The sequence below is a fragment of the Nycticebus coucang genome, chromosome 7 (assembly GCF_027406575.1).
Source record: "Nycticebus coucang isolate mNycCou1 chromosome 7, mNycCou1.pri, whole genome shotgun sequence".
NCBI classification, from domain to species: domain Eukaryota; kingdom Metazoa; phylum Chordata; class Mammalia; order Primates; family Lorisidae; genus Nycticebus; species Nycticebus coucang.
The window spans coordinates 46,972,337-46,993,254 of record NC_069786.1 but is presented as its reverse complement, the minus strand read 5'-3'; the positions used below and the strand labels follow the sequence as shown (position 1 = coordinate 46,993,254).

The 20,918-nt window shown below is 38.7% G+C and overlaps 1 protein-coding gene across 16 annotated transcripts in view; it reads left to right on the top strand.

Moving 5' to 3' along the window:
• Positions 1-20,414, top strand: part of NEB (nebulin) — a 256,677-nt gene extending 236,263 nt beyond the window's left edge. For 5 of the 16 annotated variants that reach the window (XM_053596348.1, XM_053596363.1, XM_053596350.1 and 2 more), the window contains 15 exons: positions 1,021-1,113; positions 2,413-2,505; positions 3,474-3,566; positions 6,004-6,096; positions 7,067-7,159; positions 7,692-7,784; positions 9,715-9,807; positions 10,094-10,186; positions 10,517-10,609; positions 11,611-11,718; positions 11,824-12,007; positions 12,308-12,400; positions 13,307-13,459; positions 14,040-14,146; positions 19,809-20,414. In XM_053596348.1, coding sequence (XP_053452323.1) covers positions 1,021-1,113; positions 2,413-2,505; positions 3,474-3,566; positions 6,004-6,096; positions 7,067-7,159; positions 7,692-7,784; positions 9,715-9,807; positions 10,094-10,186; positions 10,517-10,609; positions 11,611-11,718; positions 11,824-12,007; positions 12,308-12,400; positions 13,307-13,459; positions 14,040-14,146; positions 19,809-19,982 — 1,656 coding nt within the window. In that variant the 3' untranslated portion in view covers positions 19,983-20,414. The remainder of the gene's footprint in view (positions 1-1,020; positions 1,114-2,412; positions 2,506-3,473; positions 3,567-6,003; positions 6,097-7,066; positions 7,160-7,691; positions 7,785-9,714; positions 9,808-10,093; positions 10,187-10,516; positions 10,610-11,610; positions 11,719-11,823; positions 12,008-12,307; positions 12,401-13,306; positions 13,460-14,039; positions 14,147-19,808) is intronic. The other 11 variants (XM_053596358.1, XM_053596357.1, XM_053596360.1 and 8 more) reach the window with 9 other exon arrangements.
• The last annotated feature ends 504 nt before the right edge of the window (positions 20,415-20,918 follow it).

Here is a 20,918-nt window from a genome sequence, read left to right as displayed (position 1 = left end):
TACCTCAGTTTTCAACGCAAATCTAATTATTTACTTTAGTCCTGGTGTGAAATTTTAACTGTGTTTTCTCTAAAACATAGATATTCATCACTTTCCTTAAAATCCTGTAATAGTGTTTCCTTCCTCGAATCCTCCTTCAATAACAATAGGTGTTTCTAACTGGTGTGGCACAAGTCAAAAGTTAAATCTAACACCCCTTTCAAAGGACACTGTTAATGGGAATTGTATTTGTCTTTGTTGTGGTTCTATTTGATGTATTCTTTGTGTCTGTAGCTTTTCTTAAAAGAATGTGATTCTTTAACATTTTCTTTCAAAGACAACATAGCAATTCACAGTAACTCAGAAATACAAATTTACTTGTCTCCGCAATTTTTTGTACATACCATGAAAGATATAAACAAGCTTCCTAATAGCTGGGCGTTGTGGCGGGCGCCTGTAGTCCCAGCTACTCGGGAGGCTGAGGCAAGAGAATCGCCTAAGCCCAGGAGTTGGAGGTTGCTGTGAGCTGTGTGAGGCCACGGCACTCTACCGAGGGCCATAAAGTGAGACTCTGTCTCTACAAAAAAACAAGCTTCCTTTGAGATATTTTCAGGCTTATCGATAGCTAACGTTTATTTATCTTTTAATGTTTATTATATATTTTATTTCCCCTAACTGCTTTCTCTCTTTCTTTCTTTTATTGAATTCTCTTAGTGTTACCAACAACTCATTATGGATATTAATTCATACATTGAGTGCTATTTGATCAGGCCTCATCCTCTGTCTTTGAGAGAAGGCCTGTGTAAGTCAAGCCACTCCTGCCCTCAGCCTGGCGCTGTGTGTGTATTGATGCCACTTAGACACAGACTCACACTGTGTGTGACTAAAGCAGACGGGCAGTGGCTTGATTTCTTAAGATTACTTAGGTCTGTTTTACTTAAGGGTAAAAACAACAAAAAAGCTCTTTTAGAGCCTTTTCAAAGCTAATTGTACCTAAAAGATGGGCCGAGGCTGATTTGATTGTTGGTTTTGTGCACACAGATACTGTACAAAGAGAACTTGACCAAGGGGACCCCCATACCTGTCACTCCTGAGATGGAGAGAGTCAAACGCAATCAAGAGAACTTTAGCTCGGTATTTCTTAGGGGGAAAATAAATCCCTGAATTCTTATTTAAAATCATAACACATTACAAACATAAAATTACTAAATTCATAGAATGAACGTAATGGTACCAAATATTACCTCGGTTTTCAATGCAAATCTAATTTAGTATTTACTTTAGTCCTGGTGTGAAATTTTAACTGTGTTTTCTCTAAAACATAGATATTTATCACTTTCCTTAAAATCCTGTAATAGTGTTTCCTTCCTCCGATCCTCCTTTAATAACAATAGGTGTTTCTAACTGGTGTGGCACAAGTCAAAAGTTAAATCTAACACTCCTTCCACAGGACACTGTTAATGGGAATTGTATTTGTCTTTGTTGTGGTTTTATTTGATGTATTCTTTGTGTCGGTAGCTTTTCTTAAAAGAATGTGATTCTTAAACATTTTCTTTCAAAGACAACACAGCAATTCACAGTACATGTAATTCAGAAATACAAATGTACTTGTCTCAGGAACTTTGTTGTATACTATGTAAGGTGTAAAATACGCTTTCCTTTGAGATATTTTCAGGTTTATTGAAAGCTAGTATCTATTTAGCTTTTAATATTTATTACTATTTACTTTATTCCCTAAACCTTTCTCTCTTTCTTTCTTTGGGTTCTCTAATTTAGTATTATCCACAGCTCATTATGAATATATGTTTGGGTTTTTGTTTTGTTTTGTTTTTTATTTTGAGACAGAATCTTCCTCTGTTGCTCTGGGTAGAGTGCTGTGGCATCATAGCTCACAGAAACCTCAAACTTGGGCTCAAGAGATCCTCTTGCCTCAACATCCTGAGTAGCTGAGACTATAAGCCTGGGCTACCATGCCTGGCTAGTTTTTCTATGTTTAGTAGAGACGGGGTCTCACTCTTTCTCAGGCTGGTCTCGAATCCCTGAGCTCAAGCAATTCACCCAGCTCAGCCACCCAAAGTACTAGAATTACAGGCATAAGCTGCTGCACCTGGCCTTATTACGAATGTTAATTTCAATTAAATTGAGTGCTATTTGATCAAGCCTCATCCTCTGTCTTTGAGAGAAGGCCTATATAATAAGTCAAGCCACTCCTGCCCTCAGCCTGGCGCTGTGTGTGTATTGATGCCACTTAGACACAGACTCACACTGTGTGTGACTAAAGCAGACAGGCAGTGGCTCGATTTCTTAAGGTTACTTAGGTCTGTTTTATTTCAGGGTAAAAACAACAAAAAAGCTCTTTTAGAGCCTTTTCAAAGCTAATTGTACCTAAAAGATGGGCCGAGGCTGATTTGATTGTTGGTTTTGTGCACACAGATACTGTACAAAGAGAACTTGACCAAGGGGACCCCCATACCTGTCACTCCTGAGATGGAGAGAGTCAAACGCAATCAAGAGAACTTTAGCTCGGTATTTCTTAGGGGGAAAATAAATCCCTGAATTCTTATTTAAAATCATAACACATTACAAACATAAAATTACTAAATTCATAGAATGAACGTAATGGTACCAAATATTACCTCGGTTTTCAATGCAAATCTAATTTAGTATTTACTTTAGTCCTGGTGTGAAATTTTAACTGTGTTTTCTCTAAAACGTAGATATTTATCACTTTCCTTAAAATCCTGTAATAGTGTTTCCTTCCTCCGATCCTCCTTTAATAACAATAGGTGTTTCTAACTGGTATGGCACAAGTCAAAAGTTAAATCTAACACCCCTTCCACAGGACACTGTTAATGGGAATTGTATTTGTCTTTGTTGTGGTTTTATTTGATGTATTCTTTGTGTCTGTAGCTTTTCTTAAAACAATGTGATTCTTAAACATTTTCTTTCAAAGACAACATAGCAATTCACAGTAACTCAGAAATACAAATTCACTTGTCTCCACAACCTTTTGTATATACCGTGAAAGATACAAACAAGTTTCCTTTGAGATATTTTCAGGCTTATTGATAGCTAACGTTTATTTATTTTTAATATTTATTATATATTTTATTTCCCCTAACTTCTTTCTCTCTTTCTTTCTTTTATTGGGTTCTCTAACTTAGTGTTACCAACAACTCATTATGGATATTAATTCATACATTGAGTGCGATTTGATCAGGCCTCATCCTGTCTTTGAGAGAAGGCCTGTGTAAGTCAAGCCACTCCTGCCCTCAGCCTGGCGCTGTGTGTGTATTGATGCCACTTAGACACAGACTCACACTGTGTGTGACTAAAGCAGACAGCCAGGGGCTCGATTTCTTAAGGTTACTTAAACTTAAGTCTATTTTACTTTATCATAAAAACAACAACAGTCACTTTTAGAGTCTTTTTAAGGTTAAGTCTACCTTGAAGATGGGCCCAGGCTGATTTGATTGTTGGTTTTGTGCACACAGATATTGTACAAAGAGAACTTGACCAAGGGGACCCCCATACCTGTCACTCCTGAGATGGAGAGAGTCAAACGCAATCAAGAGAACTTTAGCTCGGTATTTGGGAGAAAACTCCCTTAACTCCATATTAAAAAAATTATAATTTCTATAAAGCAAAATTTGTTCCTTTATAATAATCAATTTAACAAAATCTCTTTTTTTCCTTATCTCACCAACTGAATCTTTCCAATTTCTGGATCTCCTACTTACCATACGATTCTAACGTTTTATACTTTCTGTATGTCCCTTGAAATTTTTTATTGGTTTCTTTCCTTCTCTCTTCACCTTAAGTTACTGCAGGGACTTTGAAGTTAATTGATGTCTAAAAAAGAAAAACCAAACACCAAACTCTTATTTCCGTGGAACTCTTTTTATCTCATAGTTCTGGTTTAGCATTCCAAGAAAAGATACTTTATTCCAAGCCATATGTAGAAATGGTGGCCCTTGCGTGAGAGCAGAGGTCACAGTAATGTAGATTGGATTCAGGTAAACAGAAGCACAGAGAAACAAGATCATTCAACATTGGGACCAAAGCCATCTTATTTTAATTCTTGTCTCAAGCAAGCCATCTCATAAATAGAAATCAAAGGCTTGCGTTTTTTCTTTTTAATACACAAATCATGAGTTTTAAATACACAGATCATGAATTTATATTTAATCTTATTTTCTCTTTTATTAACATTATTGTTGTTGAAAACCTCTATAAGATACAAATAATCTGTGAAACTTCTGTGCAAGGATCTTAGGTTCATTTATGCCTCAGATGGAGAATCAAATATCATTAGGAAAATATAGCTGGATTTTTTTGTGGAGTGAGTTGGGGATTAAGCCAAAATGTTTTTAATTGTCAGTTTAAATATTTTCTAAAAGTTTGATTCTTTCACATAATTAGATCAGTAACTTTATTTGGTCCCACTGTCTTTTTGTTCTGTTTGTTTTTAATTACTATTCACTAATAATTCTTCAATTTTGTTATATTTTTGATGTAAGTTAATTTGTCTTTTGGAATGTTGTATTCGTTGTTTTCCCTGTGGGTTCATTATGATTATTACTATTCATCAAAGTAATAATAATATTGCATCAATTTAAAAAATTATTTTAAAATTATTTTCTTCTATATTAGACTAATATTTTATTGTTTGTATCTATTTGAAAGCTTAAAGATCTTGATGGTTCTGGGCAACTTATTTTTTCTATAACCATTTGTGTTAATTTTTATTCGGGTTGCATTGAGGCAAAATTGTTCAGTGGTGCAAAAGCCTTTTAGATACTGTGGAAAGTAAACATAAACAATACCATGTTTTAAAATATTAGCTTTTAGACTCAACCATGTGTACAACTTGAACTTATTTAACAAAGACCAATTTTGCTATATTGTATAGATTTGGTCTGAGATTTTTTTTTTTTTTTTTCTTTTTGAGACAGAGCCTCAAGCTTTTGCCCTGGGTAAAGTGCCATGGCATCACAGCTAACAGAAACCTCCAACTCCTGGGCTCAAGCGATTCTCCTGTCTCTGCCTCCCAAGTAGCTGGGACTACAGGCTCCTGCCACAATGCCCGGCTATTTTTTGGTTGCAGCCGTCATTGTTGTTTGGCTGGCCTGGGCTGGATTTGAACACAACAGCTCAGGTGTATGTGGCTGCTTGAGCCACAGGCGTTGAGCCTGGTCTGAGGTTTTAAATATCTGTTACTATAAGACAAACATTCTGTGTAAGGAGAATAAATATTTGCTAATCAAAAAAAAAATTTTTTTTTTTTTTGGAGACAGATTCTCAAGCTGTTGTCCCGTGTAGAGTACTGTCGTATCATAGCTCACAGCAACCTCCAACTTGGCTCAAGCAATCCTCTTGCCTCGGTTTTTCTATTTTTTTTAGTAGAGACGGAGTCTCGGTTTTGCGCAGGCTGGTCTCGAACTCATAAGCTCAAGCAATCCGCTTGCCTTGGCCTCCCAGAGTGCTAGGATTACAGGCATGAGCCACCATACCCAGCCAGCTAATCTTTTTTTTTTTTTTTTTTACGTATACATATGTTTATTAGGTTTCCACTTTTTGCCTTCACAAAATTAAAAAGGCTTAAAATTTAGTAACAATAACAATGTTTAAGATAAGGACTAGAAACAAAAACCTCATAAAGAACAAACGAAGATAAATACATTCAGCTAATTTAATTTTTAAAATAATTTTTATATTGTACATTGAGCATTTTAGTGCTCTTATGAAATTATTTGTATTTTTTCCCTTAAATCCTGACATAGGAAATAAGCATTTATATTTGATTTTAGAGTAAAAAGATGAACATGAAATACACTGGCACATCAGCTAAAGAAATACAAAACATATTCTCATGCAGATCAGTGTCTGCACAGGAAGGTTGACCTGGTGAATTTGCTTTTCCTGTTTAATGTCTGTAGCTTCATACTAGGTCCCCTATGACATAAACTAAAGGGCTCTTTTGACTGCCTGGTTTTTTTCTGGATGCTTTCTTGTGTTGTACAGGTGTCGTATAAAGAAAACGTTGGAAAAGGGATTCCAATCCCCATCACTCCAGAGATGGAGAGAGTCAAACTCAATCAAGAAAACTTTAGTTCGGTATTTAAAAAAAAAAAAATCCCTTTAACTATTTAAAAAATGTTTTTAAAAAGATTAATGGCTAGGTTTTAAAAATCTAATCAACTTATCCCAATAAAAAAATTTTACTCATGTTGTTCCCAACTTAATGCTGCCATTTCCTACGAATCCATTTCCTCATTTTAGCTAAACATCGATACACATATAACCATTTGGCTTAATGTTTTAAAGTGTCCAGTATTGCATTCTAGCTTTTAAAAAATTTAACATCCTCAGTGTCTGAGCATTCATCTTTATCCTGCTTTGGCAAATTTGATCTGAACCTAAAGCTTAAAAAAAATTATTGTGCACAGATCCTATTGTTGGCCTCATTTCCTACTTTAACTTTCTATGTCCCTACTGCAATTTGTACAGGTATTTTAAAGTTTCTTTTTTTAATATCTTGTCACTGGTCTCCATTTGCCTTAGACATAATTCTTCCCAGTATGTTCACCCAAACTAAAAATTAAATACTTTGACTTCTTTTGAAAGTCAACAAAAGAAGATTTGTGTGTATCTTTAAATACATAATGTTTGTACAACCCAAAGATCCCTATTCATTAATAGCGTTTTCAAATCAAAAATAACTTCCTTGGTTTTGTTTCTGTTTCTATTTCTCTTCACTCTTCATAACAAGCTGGGGAGACTAATTGCTGCCTTTCATGATCCTCTTCCTTGCTCAGTGCTGCAGAGAAGAGTTCAAACAACAAAAATAACCCAATTTTCTTTCCTATTCTTTGCTATTTCTTAGTTTTCACCGCTCTTTCCTCCATTCCCTTGCTTTTTGTCTTTAGGTTCACAGAGGTTGAATCTAAAACCTTTGATACTTCACTTCCTCTAACTCACGCTCTTCCTCCCACTTCTCCTGCCCCCCGCCTCCCCCCCCCCCTCCAGCTGCTGCGGGAAAGTGACTGTTGTCTTTCTTTGTTCTGCACACTTTCTTCTCACACAGGTGCTATACAAAGAAAACCTGGGGACAGGAATTCCAGTCCCCATCACTCCTGAGATGCAGAGAGTCAAACAGAATCAAGAAAACCTTAGCTCGGTATTTTGGAAAGAAAAAAAAAAGCTGCTTGACTTGAGGATTAAATTGATCCTTAACATTTATTCTTTTTCTAAACCCACTTCCCTTCCTTTGCTTTTAATATAGCTTAGCAAAAGAACACTCGTCCTTTTTTATTTCTCTAATACAGTTAATTTGGGTATTTTATTATATACATTTAAGAAAAATAATGAGTCTTATAGCTTGTGTAGATAACAACGAAACTGAGTTCTAACAATCTCAAATCCTTACGTGATTGTTTAGGAGGCACCGTGCTTATAGAAATGGAAAAATTAACACTGATGACTCTGAAGGCCCCTGCCCCACGGCTGAGGTCCTTGCTTCCCTACAGGGGCTGTGTCCTCATCCCCATAACGGCTTCCATTAAAGTAGTATGTGGCATCTTATCAACTGTTAACTTCTGTTTTCTTGGACTACTATTATTTTGTAAAAAGGAAGTTGACCTCACCCCTAACCTTCCAACAAATGAAATGTTCCTTACGGTTGTTTTTCTGGATGCTTTTTCATCATACAGGTGTTGTACAAGGAAAACATGGGCAAGGGAACCCCTTTACCTGTCACTCCAGAGATGGAGAGAGTCAAACACAATCAAGAAAATATTAGCTCGGTACTTTGGCAAGAAAAAAAAAATACTACTTCTTTAATGATTTAAAAAACTACTTTCATGATTTAAAATAATACATATTAACCTTACTTTTGAAAAACAACTTAATTTTGTGAATTTCTTCACCACATTTATCCTCATTTCTTTTGGGCTTCTCCAAGCCTAACCCCATAATAACAAGATTGCTTTAATCCATAATTGAAACTTCTAATATTAAAAAGTAACAGATGTTTCCATAAAACATCCTTTTGCTTATTTCTTCCCGAACTTACTCTCTATCCACTACCCCCAAGGTCTCTTTGTTTTAGGTACTCTTGAAATTCAGGGTGGGAATGAACGAGGAGATCTCTGTCTTGAATATTGGAATCGTGATTTCCTTGTATTTTTATGTTGCATGACTTCAGGTTCTAATTTACTCTGTCAGATTTGGACAAAGAGACCTTGAGAAAAATAACCCCTGATCCTTTCCTTCAAGGATAATGATTCAAATTATGATCCAGTAGTGGTTTGGGCAATTGATTGTCAATTTTCTTAAAAAAAATAATAATAATAATAGGAAACTGTCACCAGAATATCTTTTTGGTTTTACTACTTTTCATTTCTTTTAAAATTTATTGTTTTTCTCTTAACACTGTCTTCAACTGCTAACTTTGGCAAACCATTTCCTGTCAGTCTGTGGTCTGAGATATTACATATGTTCATAAACCATCAGGACCTGAGAGGTTTATGTGGGGATTCCGGCTTTCAGCAGTGAACAGCCTTGTTGCCCTCCACATTTACACTGTCTGCAGATTTGTCCAATATTTGACTACAGTGCTTCTAAAACATTAGCACCACAATCACCCGGAGGGTTTGGGGGGCCCCAGTTTCTTATTCTGTAGGTCCGATACAGGGCCAGAGATTTGCATTGCTAACAAGTTCCCAGGTGACTCCCTGTCCCAGGGACCCCACTTTGAGAACCTCTACTTTCACAGAATTCTTCCTCTTGAATGCCATTTCCTAAATCTCCAAGGTTTCCAGAAATGACACTGAGGGGAGACATGGAAGTGGAGGATTTGTCATGATATGTTACTATGTCTCCTATTGATACAACATAATAGCAATAAAAGTGTCAAAAACATTTTTCCTTATGGATAAAGCTCAATGTTGTACTAAACTAATTCAAGAGACAAAGCACAGGGACAAGGAAAAAGAAGTAGGGAAACTCTTTGCCTTGTCTGAGTACCTACAGTTTCACTGATACTGGGGAGTCTATAGGAGTTTAAGTGCTACAAAAAGTTCCTGTCAAAGGCTGCTATAGTAGGAGCAGCCTCAGCTCTCTCAGTGTGATTTTAAGCCCAGGCCTGTAACTCCTGCTCAGTTAATTTGCCAGTGGCTTGATGTGGATAGACTAACGGTAAAATAACAGTGGGAGAACACCACAGTTCTCTTTTGCAACCCGCAAGGGTTTTAGGGCAGTGTCCCAGCGTAGAAATGTGTGTGGTGCTGTAACTACGCTCAACTCCCTTTGGGAACACACTGCTTTCCATCTAACCTTATTGTCCAGCCAGCTGGGTAGCTTGAGCATCGTCAAAAGTTATCTGTTGTGGGTGGCGCCTGTGGCTCGGTCGGTAGGGCACCGGCCCCATATAACGAGGGTGGCGGGTTCAAACCCGGCCCCAGCCAAACTGCAACCAAAAAATAGCCGGGTGTTGTGGCGGGCGCCTGTAGTCCCAGCTACTCGGGAGGCTGAGGCAAGAGAATCGCTTAAGCCCAGGAGTTGGAGGTTGCTGTGAGCTGTGTGAGGCCACGCACTCTACCGAGGGCCATAAAGTGAGACTCTGTCTCTACCAAAAAAAAAAAAAAAAAAAGTTATCTGTTGTTCCCTTTCCTCCTTTGGTAACTGTAACTCTTTTTTTCTTTCTGGCGTTTTGGATCCATTGGACTCATGTAGGTTTTGTACAAGGAGAATGTGGGAAAAGCCACCCCAACCCCTGTCACTCCAGAGATGCAGAGAGTCAAACGCAATCAAGAAAACATTAGCTCGGTATTGTCTTGAGAACCAAAAGTGCTTTTGATTTTGCAAAGTAACCCCTGCAGTTTGGCCTGCTCCTAACCCCATCCCAGGTTAAAAACAAACAAAATGCCAGTTACTTCTGCATCTCAATCTCACCTGTACCATTGCCATTAGCTATCTTTTAAGCTTTCTTCCAGAGAGCTGTTCTCACTAATAGTAATAGATTAATCATAGTGTTCCCCCCCCCAAATCGCATTATATTTAATAGTAAATATTGCTTCCTAGTGACTTTCGGGTACCACTTTGTATCTCACAGGTGTTATACAAAGAGAACCTGGGGAAAGCAACCCCCACACCCTTTACTCCAGAGATGGAAAGAGTCAAACGCAATCAAGAAAACTTTAGCTCGGTATCTCAGAGAGGAAAAGTGTTAAAATGTTAACAAGCCCGGCAAACATGGTTATCCCACTAATTTATCTCACAGTGTTTCCAAAACTTACGTGCACCTTTAGAAATTCTTCCTTACCTACTTAAAACCCAGCACCCAACCCCAGCAGCTCGCACTGATTATACTTCTTTCTTAATCTGTCGCTTTCTACCATAACATTTTAATGGCTTTCTCGTCCTGAGGGGTTCCTTGTAGAGTGTGATATAATTGAGCCATAACACCAGCTACATGATGATTTTCTGAACATGTTTTCTGCTCTCTGATTCCTGGATGCTCTTTTGGCTCCCCTAGGTATTGTACAAAGAGAATATGAGAAAAGCAACTCCGACACCTGTTACTCCAGAGATGGAGAGAGCTAAGCGCAACCAAGAAAACATTAGCTCGGTATTTTCTAGCATTAAAAAGGAGTAGTGCAACAACTTGGAAAATAACATTTTAACATCATAAAAACACGCCTTTCTCATTCAGCTGAAAAAAAAAAACCACTAAAATGTAAAAAGAGATAGAAATGCAATTATCTTGAAAAATAACATTTTAACACCATAAAAATGTGCACTTTCTTATTCAACTGAAAATTTACACTAAAGTTGACATAAATGTGCTTTTAAATTTCAAATGATCATACTAAACAAGTTAATTGCCAATGTTTTCTCCCCCTTTTTATTTTAATTAAAGTAGTTTTACATAACCCACTATAACAAACGTAGTTCCTAACATCTTTAATCTTCTGCTGTCCTTTATTTTTAAGATACTTTATGAAATGGGTAACACTTTGAAATAGATATCTTCTTTGGGTTTGATTATTTTGGGCTTTTAGTGTCTCGAGGACTTTGATTTTTATGTTAGCATATTGGATTATGCAATCAGGACTTAACCTAAGAAAAAAGGCTCACTTGTTTTAAATGATAGTTTTTTCGAATCCCTTTAGTATCAGATTTAGAGATAAATGCCATCAAATATGCTGGTGCTGATGCCATAATTCCCAGCAAATTCAAGAGGCCATTTTCTTTCTTTTCCTTTCAAAATTATACTGTGCCCCTTACTGTTTGAAAATGAGGGGCGGCGCCTGTGGCTCAAGGAGTAGGGCGCCGGTCCCATATGCCGGAGGTGGTGGGTTCAAACCCAGCCCCGGCCAAAAACCACAAAAAAAAAAAAAAAAAAAAATGAAAATGAGTTTCATTCTCAAAGTGAAAGCACGTCTTTCTGCTGCTAGCCCTCCCCGTCCTCAGGCCTGTTCCACTGTGAGCCACGTATCTTCCTGGGTCTTTTCAGTTGGCTGGAGCAACCCTCTTCAGCTTCTTATACTCCACCTGTTGGAAAGGTTTTGTTGCTTCGGAATTAGGGTGGCACCATTCATGTCTTCATTTGTGTCCCTCCTCCATCAGGTTCTTTATTCTGATAGCTTCCGGAAACAAATACAAGGCAAAGCCGCCTACGTGCTGGACACTCCCGAGATGAGACGGGTGAGGGAGACCCAACGGCATATCTCCACGGTGAGTGAGGGATTGTGGAGGATTGGCTGGCCAGCCCTCTAGAACATGTAAAAAGGGAAATGGTCACATCCTATATTTTCATAAAGTGAATTCCTGACATTTCAGGTGAAATATCATGAAGACTTTGAGAAACACAAGGGGTGCTTCACACCTGTGGTAACGGACCCCATCACTGAACGAGTGAAAAAGAACATGCAAGATTTCAGTGACATTAGCTACCGAGGTATTCAAAGGAAAGTGGTAGAAATGGAACAAAAACGCAGTGACCAGGATCAGGAAACTGTTACAGGTAAGTGAGCCCAGGTGGCTGGCTGGCTGATCAACTTTCAGGAGGATAGAAAAACAAAAGTGTCATTCTGTCTATCCAGTCCAGGTATAAAGGACCTCAACCTGTTTCCGTTAGGTCTGCAGGAAAGTTACTATTAAGGCTGACATCTCTTCCACATGATCTTTGTTCTCGGAGAAGACATGACCCAAAGCTGAATAGGAGTGATTCTATTCTCTGTGACTGTTTAAATCCAAGTTAAAAATAACTTGGTTTTCAAGTTATTGGAAAAGTCCAATGTTTTGATCATTGGTTCCCTTTCAGGTTTACGTGTCTGGCGTACTAATCCTGGTTCAGTTTTTGACTATGATCCTGCAGAAGATAATATTCAATCCCGAAGCTTACACAAGATTAATGGTATGTTATGCTGCAGAAGGCTTACCACATACAATCACCATGCAGTGGGCTACACTCAATGACTTAGGCCCTGAAGTTCTTTCCCTCCAGAGTGTTGTTTTCTGAGTTGCCCATTCAGCATAAAACACCTTGTTGACCAGTGGGTCAAACTCATTTTCTAAACAAGCTCAAGTTTGGAGAAAATTTTTGTTTCATTGCCTCACTGCATGTCTCCTTCAGAATCCATTATTTTCATTTTTTTTTCCTCTAAAGAAAAAGGTAGTAATTCTTTCTATTGGAGAAAGAATGGAAATAAAATATACAGGCAAATAGAAGGTAATGAACTTGATCTTTAGGGACTTTCTGATCTCTCGTGAGTCAAGAAAGATCATTCCTTCAACAGAACAAGCTGCACACCTTTATGCCTTCTGTGCATGTTAAAACGTAGAGTGAAACATAGTGCCAGTCCTCAGGGGACTCAAGCCCCCGTCTACTGATGAAGAGAGACAGGAACACCCGACACATGCCCACAATATTCTGGGAACACAGAGAAAGAGTATCTAAATTAATTTGGACATTAGGAAGGACCTTCTGGAGAAGTTGAAGATGGAGATTGAATGTGAATGTTACTGTCTGTTGATGTTGGTGAGCTAGGAAAATGGGCAAGGTGAAGGGAAAGAGTGGTAGTTATCGACAGACTCTCAGATTTGAAACCTGACTGTACCAATTAATTGTTTACTTCAGCTCTAATCTGTAATATCAAGTTAGCGACCATATATCAGAAGAGTTGTGAGGGTTTAATCCACAGAAAACTACTTAAAACCATGCTTGGCAAAAAATAACCACCTCCAAGATTGAATTACTCTTAGGCATTATGCCACAGAAATTTCATCTCTGCTACATCGCTCCCAATCACATCTCTTCCAGTCCAAGCTCAGCGCAAGAGCCGAGATCAGTCACGATCTGCCAGTGCACTGAGCATCAGTGGGGGTGAGGAGAAGTCTGAGCATTCGGAAGCTGCTGACCACCACCTGTCCACCTACAGTGATGGAGGCGTCTTCTTCTCTACAACCTCATCAGGTACAGGCCGTCATGGCCAGCCAGCTCGCTGACAGTTACTGTAAGAGATGCTTTGAGTAAAATAAATAAATAATTAATTAATCTTGATCCTTTCTTCTAATGAGAAGAGACTAGAACTGTGGAGCTAGATGTTTCATTTTCATTAATCTTATTAGATCCTCCCTTCTTGGAAATCATTCTTTCTAAGTTGGGGGAAAAGAACACTGCCCAGCCACTAAACACCAGCTAAAGGATATCTAGCCACAATTTCTTTTTATAAAACATTTCTTTCAGACTGGGCACGGTGGCTCACATCTGTAATCCTAGCACTCTGGGAGGCCGACGCAGTTGGGTTGCCTGAGCTCAGGAGTTGGAGACCAGCCTGAGCAAGAGCGAGACCCCGCCTCTAAAAGTAGCTGAGAGTTGTGGTGGGCGCCTATAGTCCCAGCTACTCAAGAGGCTGAAGCAAGGGGATCACTTGAACCCAAGAGTTTGAGGTTGCTGTGAGCTGTGACACCATAGCACTCTATCGAGGGTGGCAAAGTGAGACTGTCTCAAACCACCCCCCAACAAAAACAAAACATTTCTCCTTTCTTTTCAGCTTATAAACATGCAAAAACCACAGTACTCCCACAACAACGATCTTCTTCAGTTGCTACCCAACAGACAACGGTATCCTCTATCCCATCTCATCCATCTACTGCTGGAGTAAGTAAATAATAAAGATAATAATGAATCTTTTTTTTGATATGTGCAAAAATGATTTTAAGTATTATGGTTTTTTTTTAAACCAACCTTATGTTTTATATAATACTCTTTTGCTATACATTTTGTGTTAACGTTAATCATAAAACATTCATTGCTAAATACAAAATAATGAAAAAGCATTATTCAGGGTAGCACCTGTGGCTCAGTGAGTAGGGCACTGGCCCCATATTCCCAGGGTAGTGTGTTCAGACCCAGCCCGGGCCAAACTGCAACAAAAAAATAGTTGGGCGTTGTGGTGGGCGCCTGTAGTCCCAGCTACTTGGGAGGCTGAGGCAAGAGAATTGCCTAAGCCCAGGAGTTGGAGGTTGCGGTGAGCTGTGACGCCACTGCACTCTACTGAGGGTGATAAAGTGAGACTCTTGTCTGAAAAAACAAAAAAGCATTATTCAATGATTTTTTTAAAAGAAGCTATAGTCAACCATCAGTTTTGGCTCATTGGTCTCACAACTATCTTAAACTAAACATTTGCAGCTTAGAATCATTCTTTACAATGTAGATACAGGGGGGTGGCGCCTGTGGCTCAAAGGAGCAGGGCGCCAGCCCATATGCCAGAGGTGGCGAGTTCAAACCTAGCCCTGGCCAAAAACTGCAACAAAAAAAAAGTATATACAGGCCAGGCACAGTGGCATATGCCTTTAATCTCAGCACTTTGGGAGGCTGATGTGGGAAGATCACTTGGACCCAGAAGTTTGAGACCAGCCTGGGCAATGTAGGGATGCCCTGTCTGTGCAAAAAATTTTTAAAATTAGCTGTGCCACTAGAAGGCTGAGGCAGGAGGCTGAGGCAGGAGAATGGCTTGAGCCTAGAGTTCAAAGCTGCAGTGAATTACGATTGTGCCACTATACTCCAGCCTGGGTGACAGAGTGAGACCCTGTCTTTGAAAAAAAAAAAAAGAAGAAGAAGAAAATGTATGTATGTGTGCACAGTGACATGTACACACATATATACATGCCAGATCTTAGATCTTCCCCATTAATTTATAGCCTACTGAAGAGGTAAGCCAAACCATGTTCACAATTCACCCGTCTACTTTAAAACACTGAGTTTAAATACTGTATTCCATTCATAACATTACAAAAACATACATAACACTTTAGGATTGAAATGAACAATGTATGAAGACAACTATCTTTATTGAAGGACATAAAAGAAAATATAAATAAATGTTGAGACTCATTATACATATTTAAGGAAGAGAATATTGTAAAGTTATCAATTGCTCTTAAAATAAATAAATAAATTCAATTCCAATCAAAACCCCAGTATCATTTTTGAAAATTGAGTGCTTCAAGATGGAGAAGCAGGCTCGGCACCCGTAGCACAGTGGTTACAGTGCCAATCACATGCCCCAAGGCTGGCAAGTTCAAACCTGACCTGGGCCAGCTAGGCAACAACGACATCTACAACAAAAAAATAGCCGGGTGTTGTGACAGGTGCTTGTAGTCCCAGCTACTTGGGAGGCTGAGGCAAGAGACTCACTTAAGCCCAAGAGTTGGAGGTTGCTATGAGCTGTGAGGCCATGGTACTGTACCCAGGGCAACAGCTTCAAACTGTCTCAAAAAATTAATTAATTAATCAATTAATCATTCAATTAATTAATTTTATTTAATTAAATAAAATAAGTAGTACTTATCTCTAAGTACTTACCTATAAAATAGCAAAACATACCACAACTAAAAGCTATAATAATTAGATATGGATTTACCATGATAACAGATACAAAAATAGATGAAGCCAAAGATGGGCCCTAAAAGAATTACAAATCAGCAGGAAAGGCTGTTAAGTAATTAATGATCATGGCGTAACTAGTTATAAATTTAGTAAGAAAAAAGTAATATAATTAGATACCCATCTCAAAACATATTAAATGCTGTATCAATGATCTAAATATAAAAAACAAAATTGCAAAAGCACAGAAAAAGAGAGACTACTTTTGCAGTTAAATTAAGGGATGGAGAAAGCCTTCCTAAGCAAGTTCTAAAATCTAGAAGTGTAGAAGAAAAGATCGACAGATTTGACCATAAAATTGTAAGTGTTTTTATGACAAAAAGAAGATGTCAGACTGGGAGAAAATATTTACAGCATATGTTACAAAAATGATTAATATCTAAAAAGATAAGGCACTCTAAAATTCACTAAAAAATTATTGCCTTTCCTCTCAAAATAAGGAGGACCTGAGAGATTATGAATAGACAATCTGTTGCAAAAGAAATAAAAATGGCCCACAAAAAGCTGTTCACCATGCTCAGTAACTAAGAATATGCAAATTATAATAACGTATACAATGACAAAGCATATTGAATCAAATATGATCATATTGTACCATGTTTGAACATTAGAATAGCAAGATATTTTTTTTGCAGTTTTTGGCCTGGGCTGGATTTGAACCCGCCACCTCCGGTATATGGGGCCAGTGCCCTACTCCTCTGAGCCAAAGGCACCACCCAAGTAGCAAAATTTTAAAAAAATTTAAACACGTATTCTATTTGCCCTAACACTTTCACCTTTCTAAGCTTGTTCTTAAGAAATTATTTGTCCAAAGATAAACACTAGGATGCTCATATAAGAAAAAAAAAATGGGCTCGGCGCCCGTAGCACAGTGGTTAGTTACGGCACCAGCCACATGCACCGAGGGTGGCAGGTTTGAGCCCGGCCAGGCCAGCTAAACAATGACAACTGCAACAAAAAAATAGTCGGGCTTTGTGGTGGGAGCCTGTGGTCCCAGCTACTTAGGAGGCTGAGGCAAGAGACTCACTTAAGCCCAAGAGTTTGAGTTTGCTGTGAGCTGTGATTTCATATTACTTTATTGAAGATTGAGGGTAACATAGTGAAACTATGTCTCCAAAAAAAGAAAAGAAAAAAGAAAGAAAAAGGTGACAAATAAATGTCCAGGAAAATGAAAATGGCTAAATAATTTGTGATATTACTAAAATGTGAAATTCTCTGCAGCAAAAAGAATGAAATAGAACTATATTTATATGAAAAGTCTTCCAAGCTGTATTAAATGGAAAGAACAAATGAGAGTATTATTTATCGTACTGTTCCACTTACGCAGAGGGAAAGGGAAAATCTGTTTTTGAGTTTGAATATACATGTGCATATTTCAGAATGTGTGAAAAAATATATGGTACCTTCCAAAGCGTCGTCTTCGGATATTGTCACTAATTTATACCTCCAAATTGTTACAATTTCTTTATGTGTGATAGCTTGTAGAAACTGTTACTACTGTTCTGCTCCCAAGTTTCCAAAGTGAGTGATAACATGCAATATTGGTATAGTTTTTCAAATTCTTCTCCAAAACATAAAATTGATATCCTCAAAAGGGAGAAAAAGACCATACATAAAGTTAGCAGCACACTCCCCCTTTTTTATTTATTTTTTGAGACAGTCTCAAGCTGTTGCCCTGGGTAGAGTCCCATGGCGTTACAGCTCACAGCAACCTCAAACTCACGGGCTTAAGCGATTCTCTTGCCTCAGCCTACTAAGTAGCTGGGACTATAGGTGCCTGCCACAATGCCCAGCTATTTTTGTTGTTGTTGTTATTGTTGTTGCAGTTGTCATTGTTGTTTTAGCTGGCCCAGGCTGGGGCACCAGCCTCTGTGTATGTGGCTGGCACCCTACCCGCTGAGCTATGGGCACTGCCCATACACACATTCCCTTTTTTTTCTCTCACTCTATACACACATTGTTTTATGGTATATAATAACACTGCTATGAACGTGATTTATGATTTATGCTTAATATTTTAGTATATAGTTTATAATTAACATAGTATTCAGTTCACAATCTGAAGTGTACAATTTAATGTTTTCTTTAGAGAATTTTTTTTTTTTTTTACTTTATCACCCTCGGTAGAGGGCTGTGGCTTTACACAGCTCACAGCAACCTCCAATTCCTGGGCTTAGGTGATTCTCTTGTCTCAGCCTCCCGAGTAGCTGGGATTACAGGTGTCTGCCACAGGCCTGGATATTTTTTTTGTTGCAGTTTGGCTGGGGCTGGGTTTGAACCCACCATCCTCAGTATATAGGGCCGATGCCCTACCCACTAAGCCACAGGCGCCACCAGAGAATTGCTTAATTATTATCATCTTAGAATATTTTCTTTTCTTTTTTTTATTTTTGAGACAGAGCTTCAAGTCTCCCTGGGTAGAGTGCTGTAGCATCACAGCTCACAGAAACCTTCAACTCCTGGGCTCAAGTGAGTCTCCTGCCTCTGCCTCCCAAGTAGCTGGGACTACAGGCTATTTTTTCAGTTGCAGCCGTCATTGTTGTTTGGTGGGCCCGGGCTGGATTTGAACCCGCCAGCTCAGGTGTATGTGGCTGGTGCCTTAGCCGCTTGAGCCACAGGCACCGAGCCAGAATATTTTCACCACCATTAAAAAGAAATACTCTGGGCTGGGTGCAGTGGCTCATGCTTGTAATCCTAGCACTCTGGGAGGCCAAGGTGGGTGAATTGCCTGAGCTCATGAGTTCCAGACTAGCCTGAGCCAGAGTGAGACCTTGTTTCTAAAAATAGCCAGGTGTGTGGTGGGGGCCTATAGTCAAAGCTACTTGGGAGGCTGAGGCAAGAGAATCACTCCAGCCCAAGAGTTTGTGGTTGCTGTGAGCCGTGACGCTATAGCACTCTACTGAGGGCGACAAAACGAGACTCTGTCTCAAAAAAAAAAAAAAAAAAACTCTGTTCCTATCAGCATTTATTCTCCAGCCTCTCCCTTCCTGCATCACCCAGTCCTAGACATCCACTAATTTACTTTCTGATTCCATAAGCTTGGCTATTTGGGACATTTCATATAGATGAAATCACAGAACATTAGTATACTTTGGTGCATAGGTTCTTTTACTTAATGTTCCGAGGTTCATCTGTGTTGACTTGTGTATTATTATATTTCATTTCTTTTTCTATGCACTAAATATTATTTCACTGTACAGATATACTGCATTTTATCTATTCATTCATCAGTTGGTGGGCATTTGGGTTGTTTTCCCACTTTTTAAATGAGTAACACTGCTATGAACGTGGATGTACAAGTTATTGTGCAGACCTGTTTTCATTCCTCTTGTGTATATACCTAGGAGTGGAATTGCTGTAACTCTGTATTTATAAACATGTGTTAACTGAAAGACTCTTTACAAAAAGTGGCTGCGTCATTTTACATTCCTACCAGCAATTGATGATCCAATCAATTTCTCCATATCCTAACACCTGTTGCTATTCTGGCAAGTGCAGAGTGGACCTCCTTGTGGATTTGACTTCCATTTGCCTCATAACTAATGATGTTGAACATCTTTTCATGTGCTATTGGGTGGCTACTTCTATGTTTTCTTTGGAGAAATGTCTATTCATTTCTTTGCCTTTTTCTTGATGTTCAGTTGTAGCAGTTCTTTGTATGTTCTGGATATAAATCCCCTATCAGATGTATGACTTACAAACATTTTCTGGTATTTTTTGTGTTCTTTTTACTTTCTTGGTGATGGTTGCACATTCTCTTTTGTGCAACTTAAGTTTGTGGAGTATGTCATGAGGAATCTTACAATTGGATTAGGGTTAATTGTTGCAAATCCAATATATAACGTTTCTCCCCTTTTTCCATCCTCATGAATAGAAAATCTTCCGTGCCATGTATGATTATATGGCTGCAGACGCCGATGAGGTGTCCTTCAAAGATGGAGATGCTATCATAAATGTCCAGGCCATTGATGAAGGCTGGATGTATGGCACCGTGCAGAGGACCGGCAGGACTGGCATGCTCCCGGCCAACTATGTTGAAGCTCTTTAGGCATTTCAGAGAATCACACCTGTCTGCAGGACTACAAACCCTGCAGTTGGATTTCAGTTTAGACTTTCCACTATTACCCAAGTTCTCAAACTGGCCATGGTTATTCTGTGTCAGTATGATTTATGGTAGTATCATCCTTCTTCTGTTTTAAAATGTTTAATTTCTGAATAGACAGTTTTGATGATTCTGGAATGTTGTATTATTGCTGTTATCAACCCAGTCTTTCTGTCATAAAAATGGTTAACCTTTTTTCTCTTCTAAAACGGATATTCTGAACATGTCAAACACATTAACTGGCAGAGATTCATCTTTTCCTTTCTTACTGATTGCTAGCTTGTATTTCTAATCCAATTCTGAAAATATAAAGCTGATAGTCAATATAAACTGGTGATTAAAGTGGTTAACTAATAAAATCTATAATTCTGCAACATACCCTGCTGGTACAATGAGCATTATTTACTTTTAGTGGTTTTAAGATTGACCAATAAAAACATTGATTAAAGCAGATCCCTTATGGACACTTAGTATCTTTTTAAAAAAATGTACTGTTAAAAATGACTAAGTAGGGCGGCGCCTGTGGCTCAGTCGGTAAGGCGCCGGCCCCATATACCAAGGGTGGCGGGTTCAACCCGGCCCCGGCCAAACTGCAACCAAAAAAATAGCCGGGCGTTGTGGCGGGCACCTGTAGTCCCAGCTACTCGGGAGGCTGAGGCAAGAGAATCGCTTAAGCCCAGGAGTTGGAGGTTGCTGTGAGCTGTGTGAGGCCACGGCACTCTACTGAGGGCCATAAAGTGAGACTCTGTCTCTACAAAAAAAAAAAAATGACTAAAAGTAGACGTTCTCAAAACTGTATCCCTACTTGTATTAGCAAGCTTCCCTTATACATAATAGTTTGGGGAACAACTGTGGGGTCAGGACATCTTTTCCATCTGCATC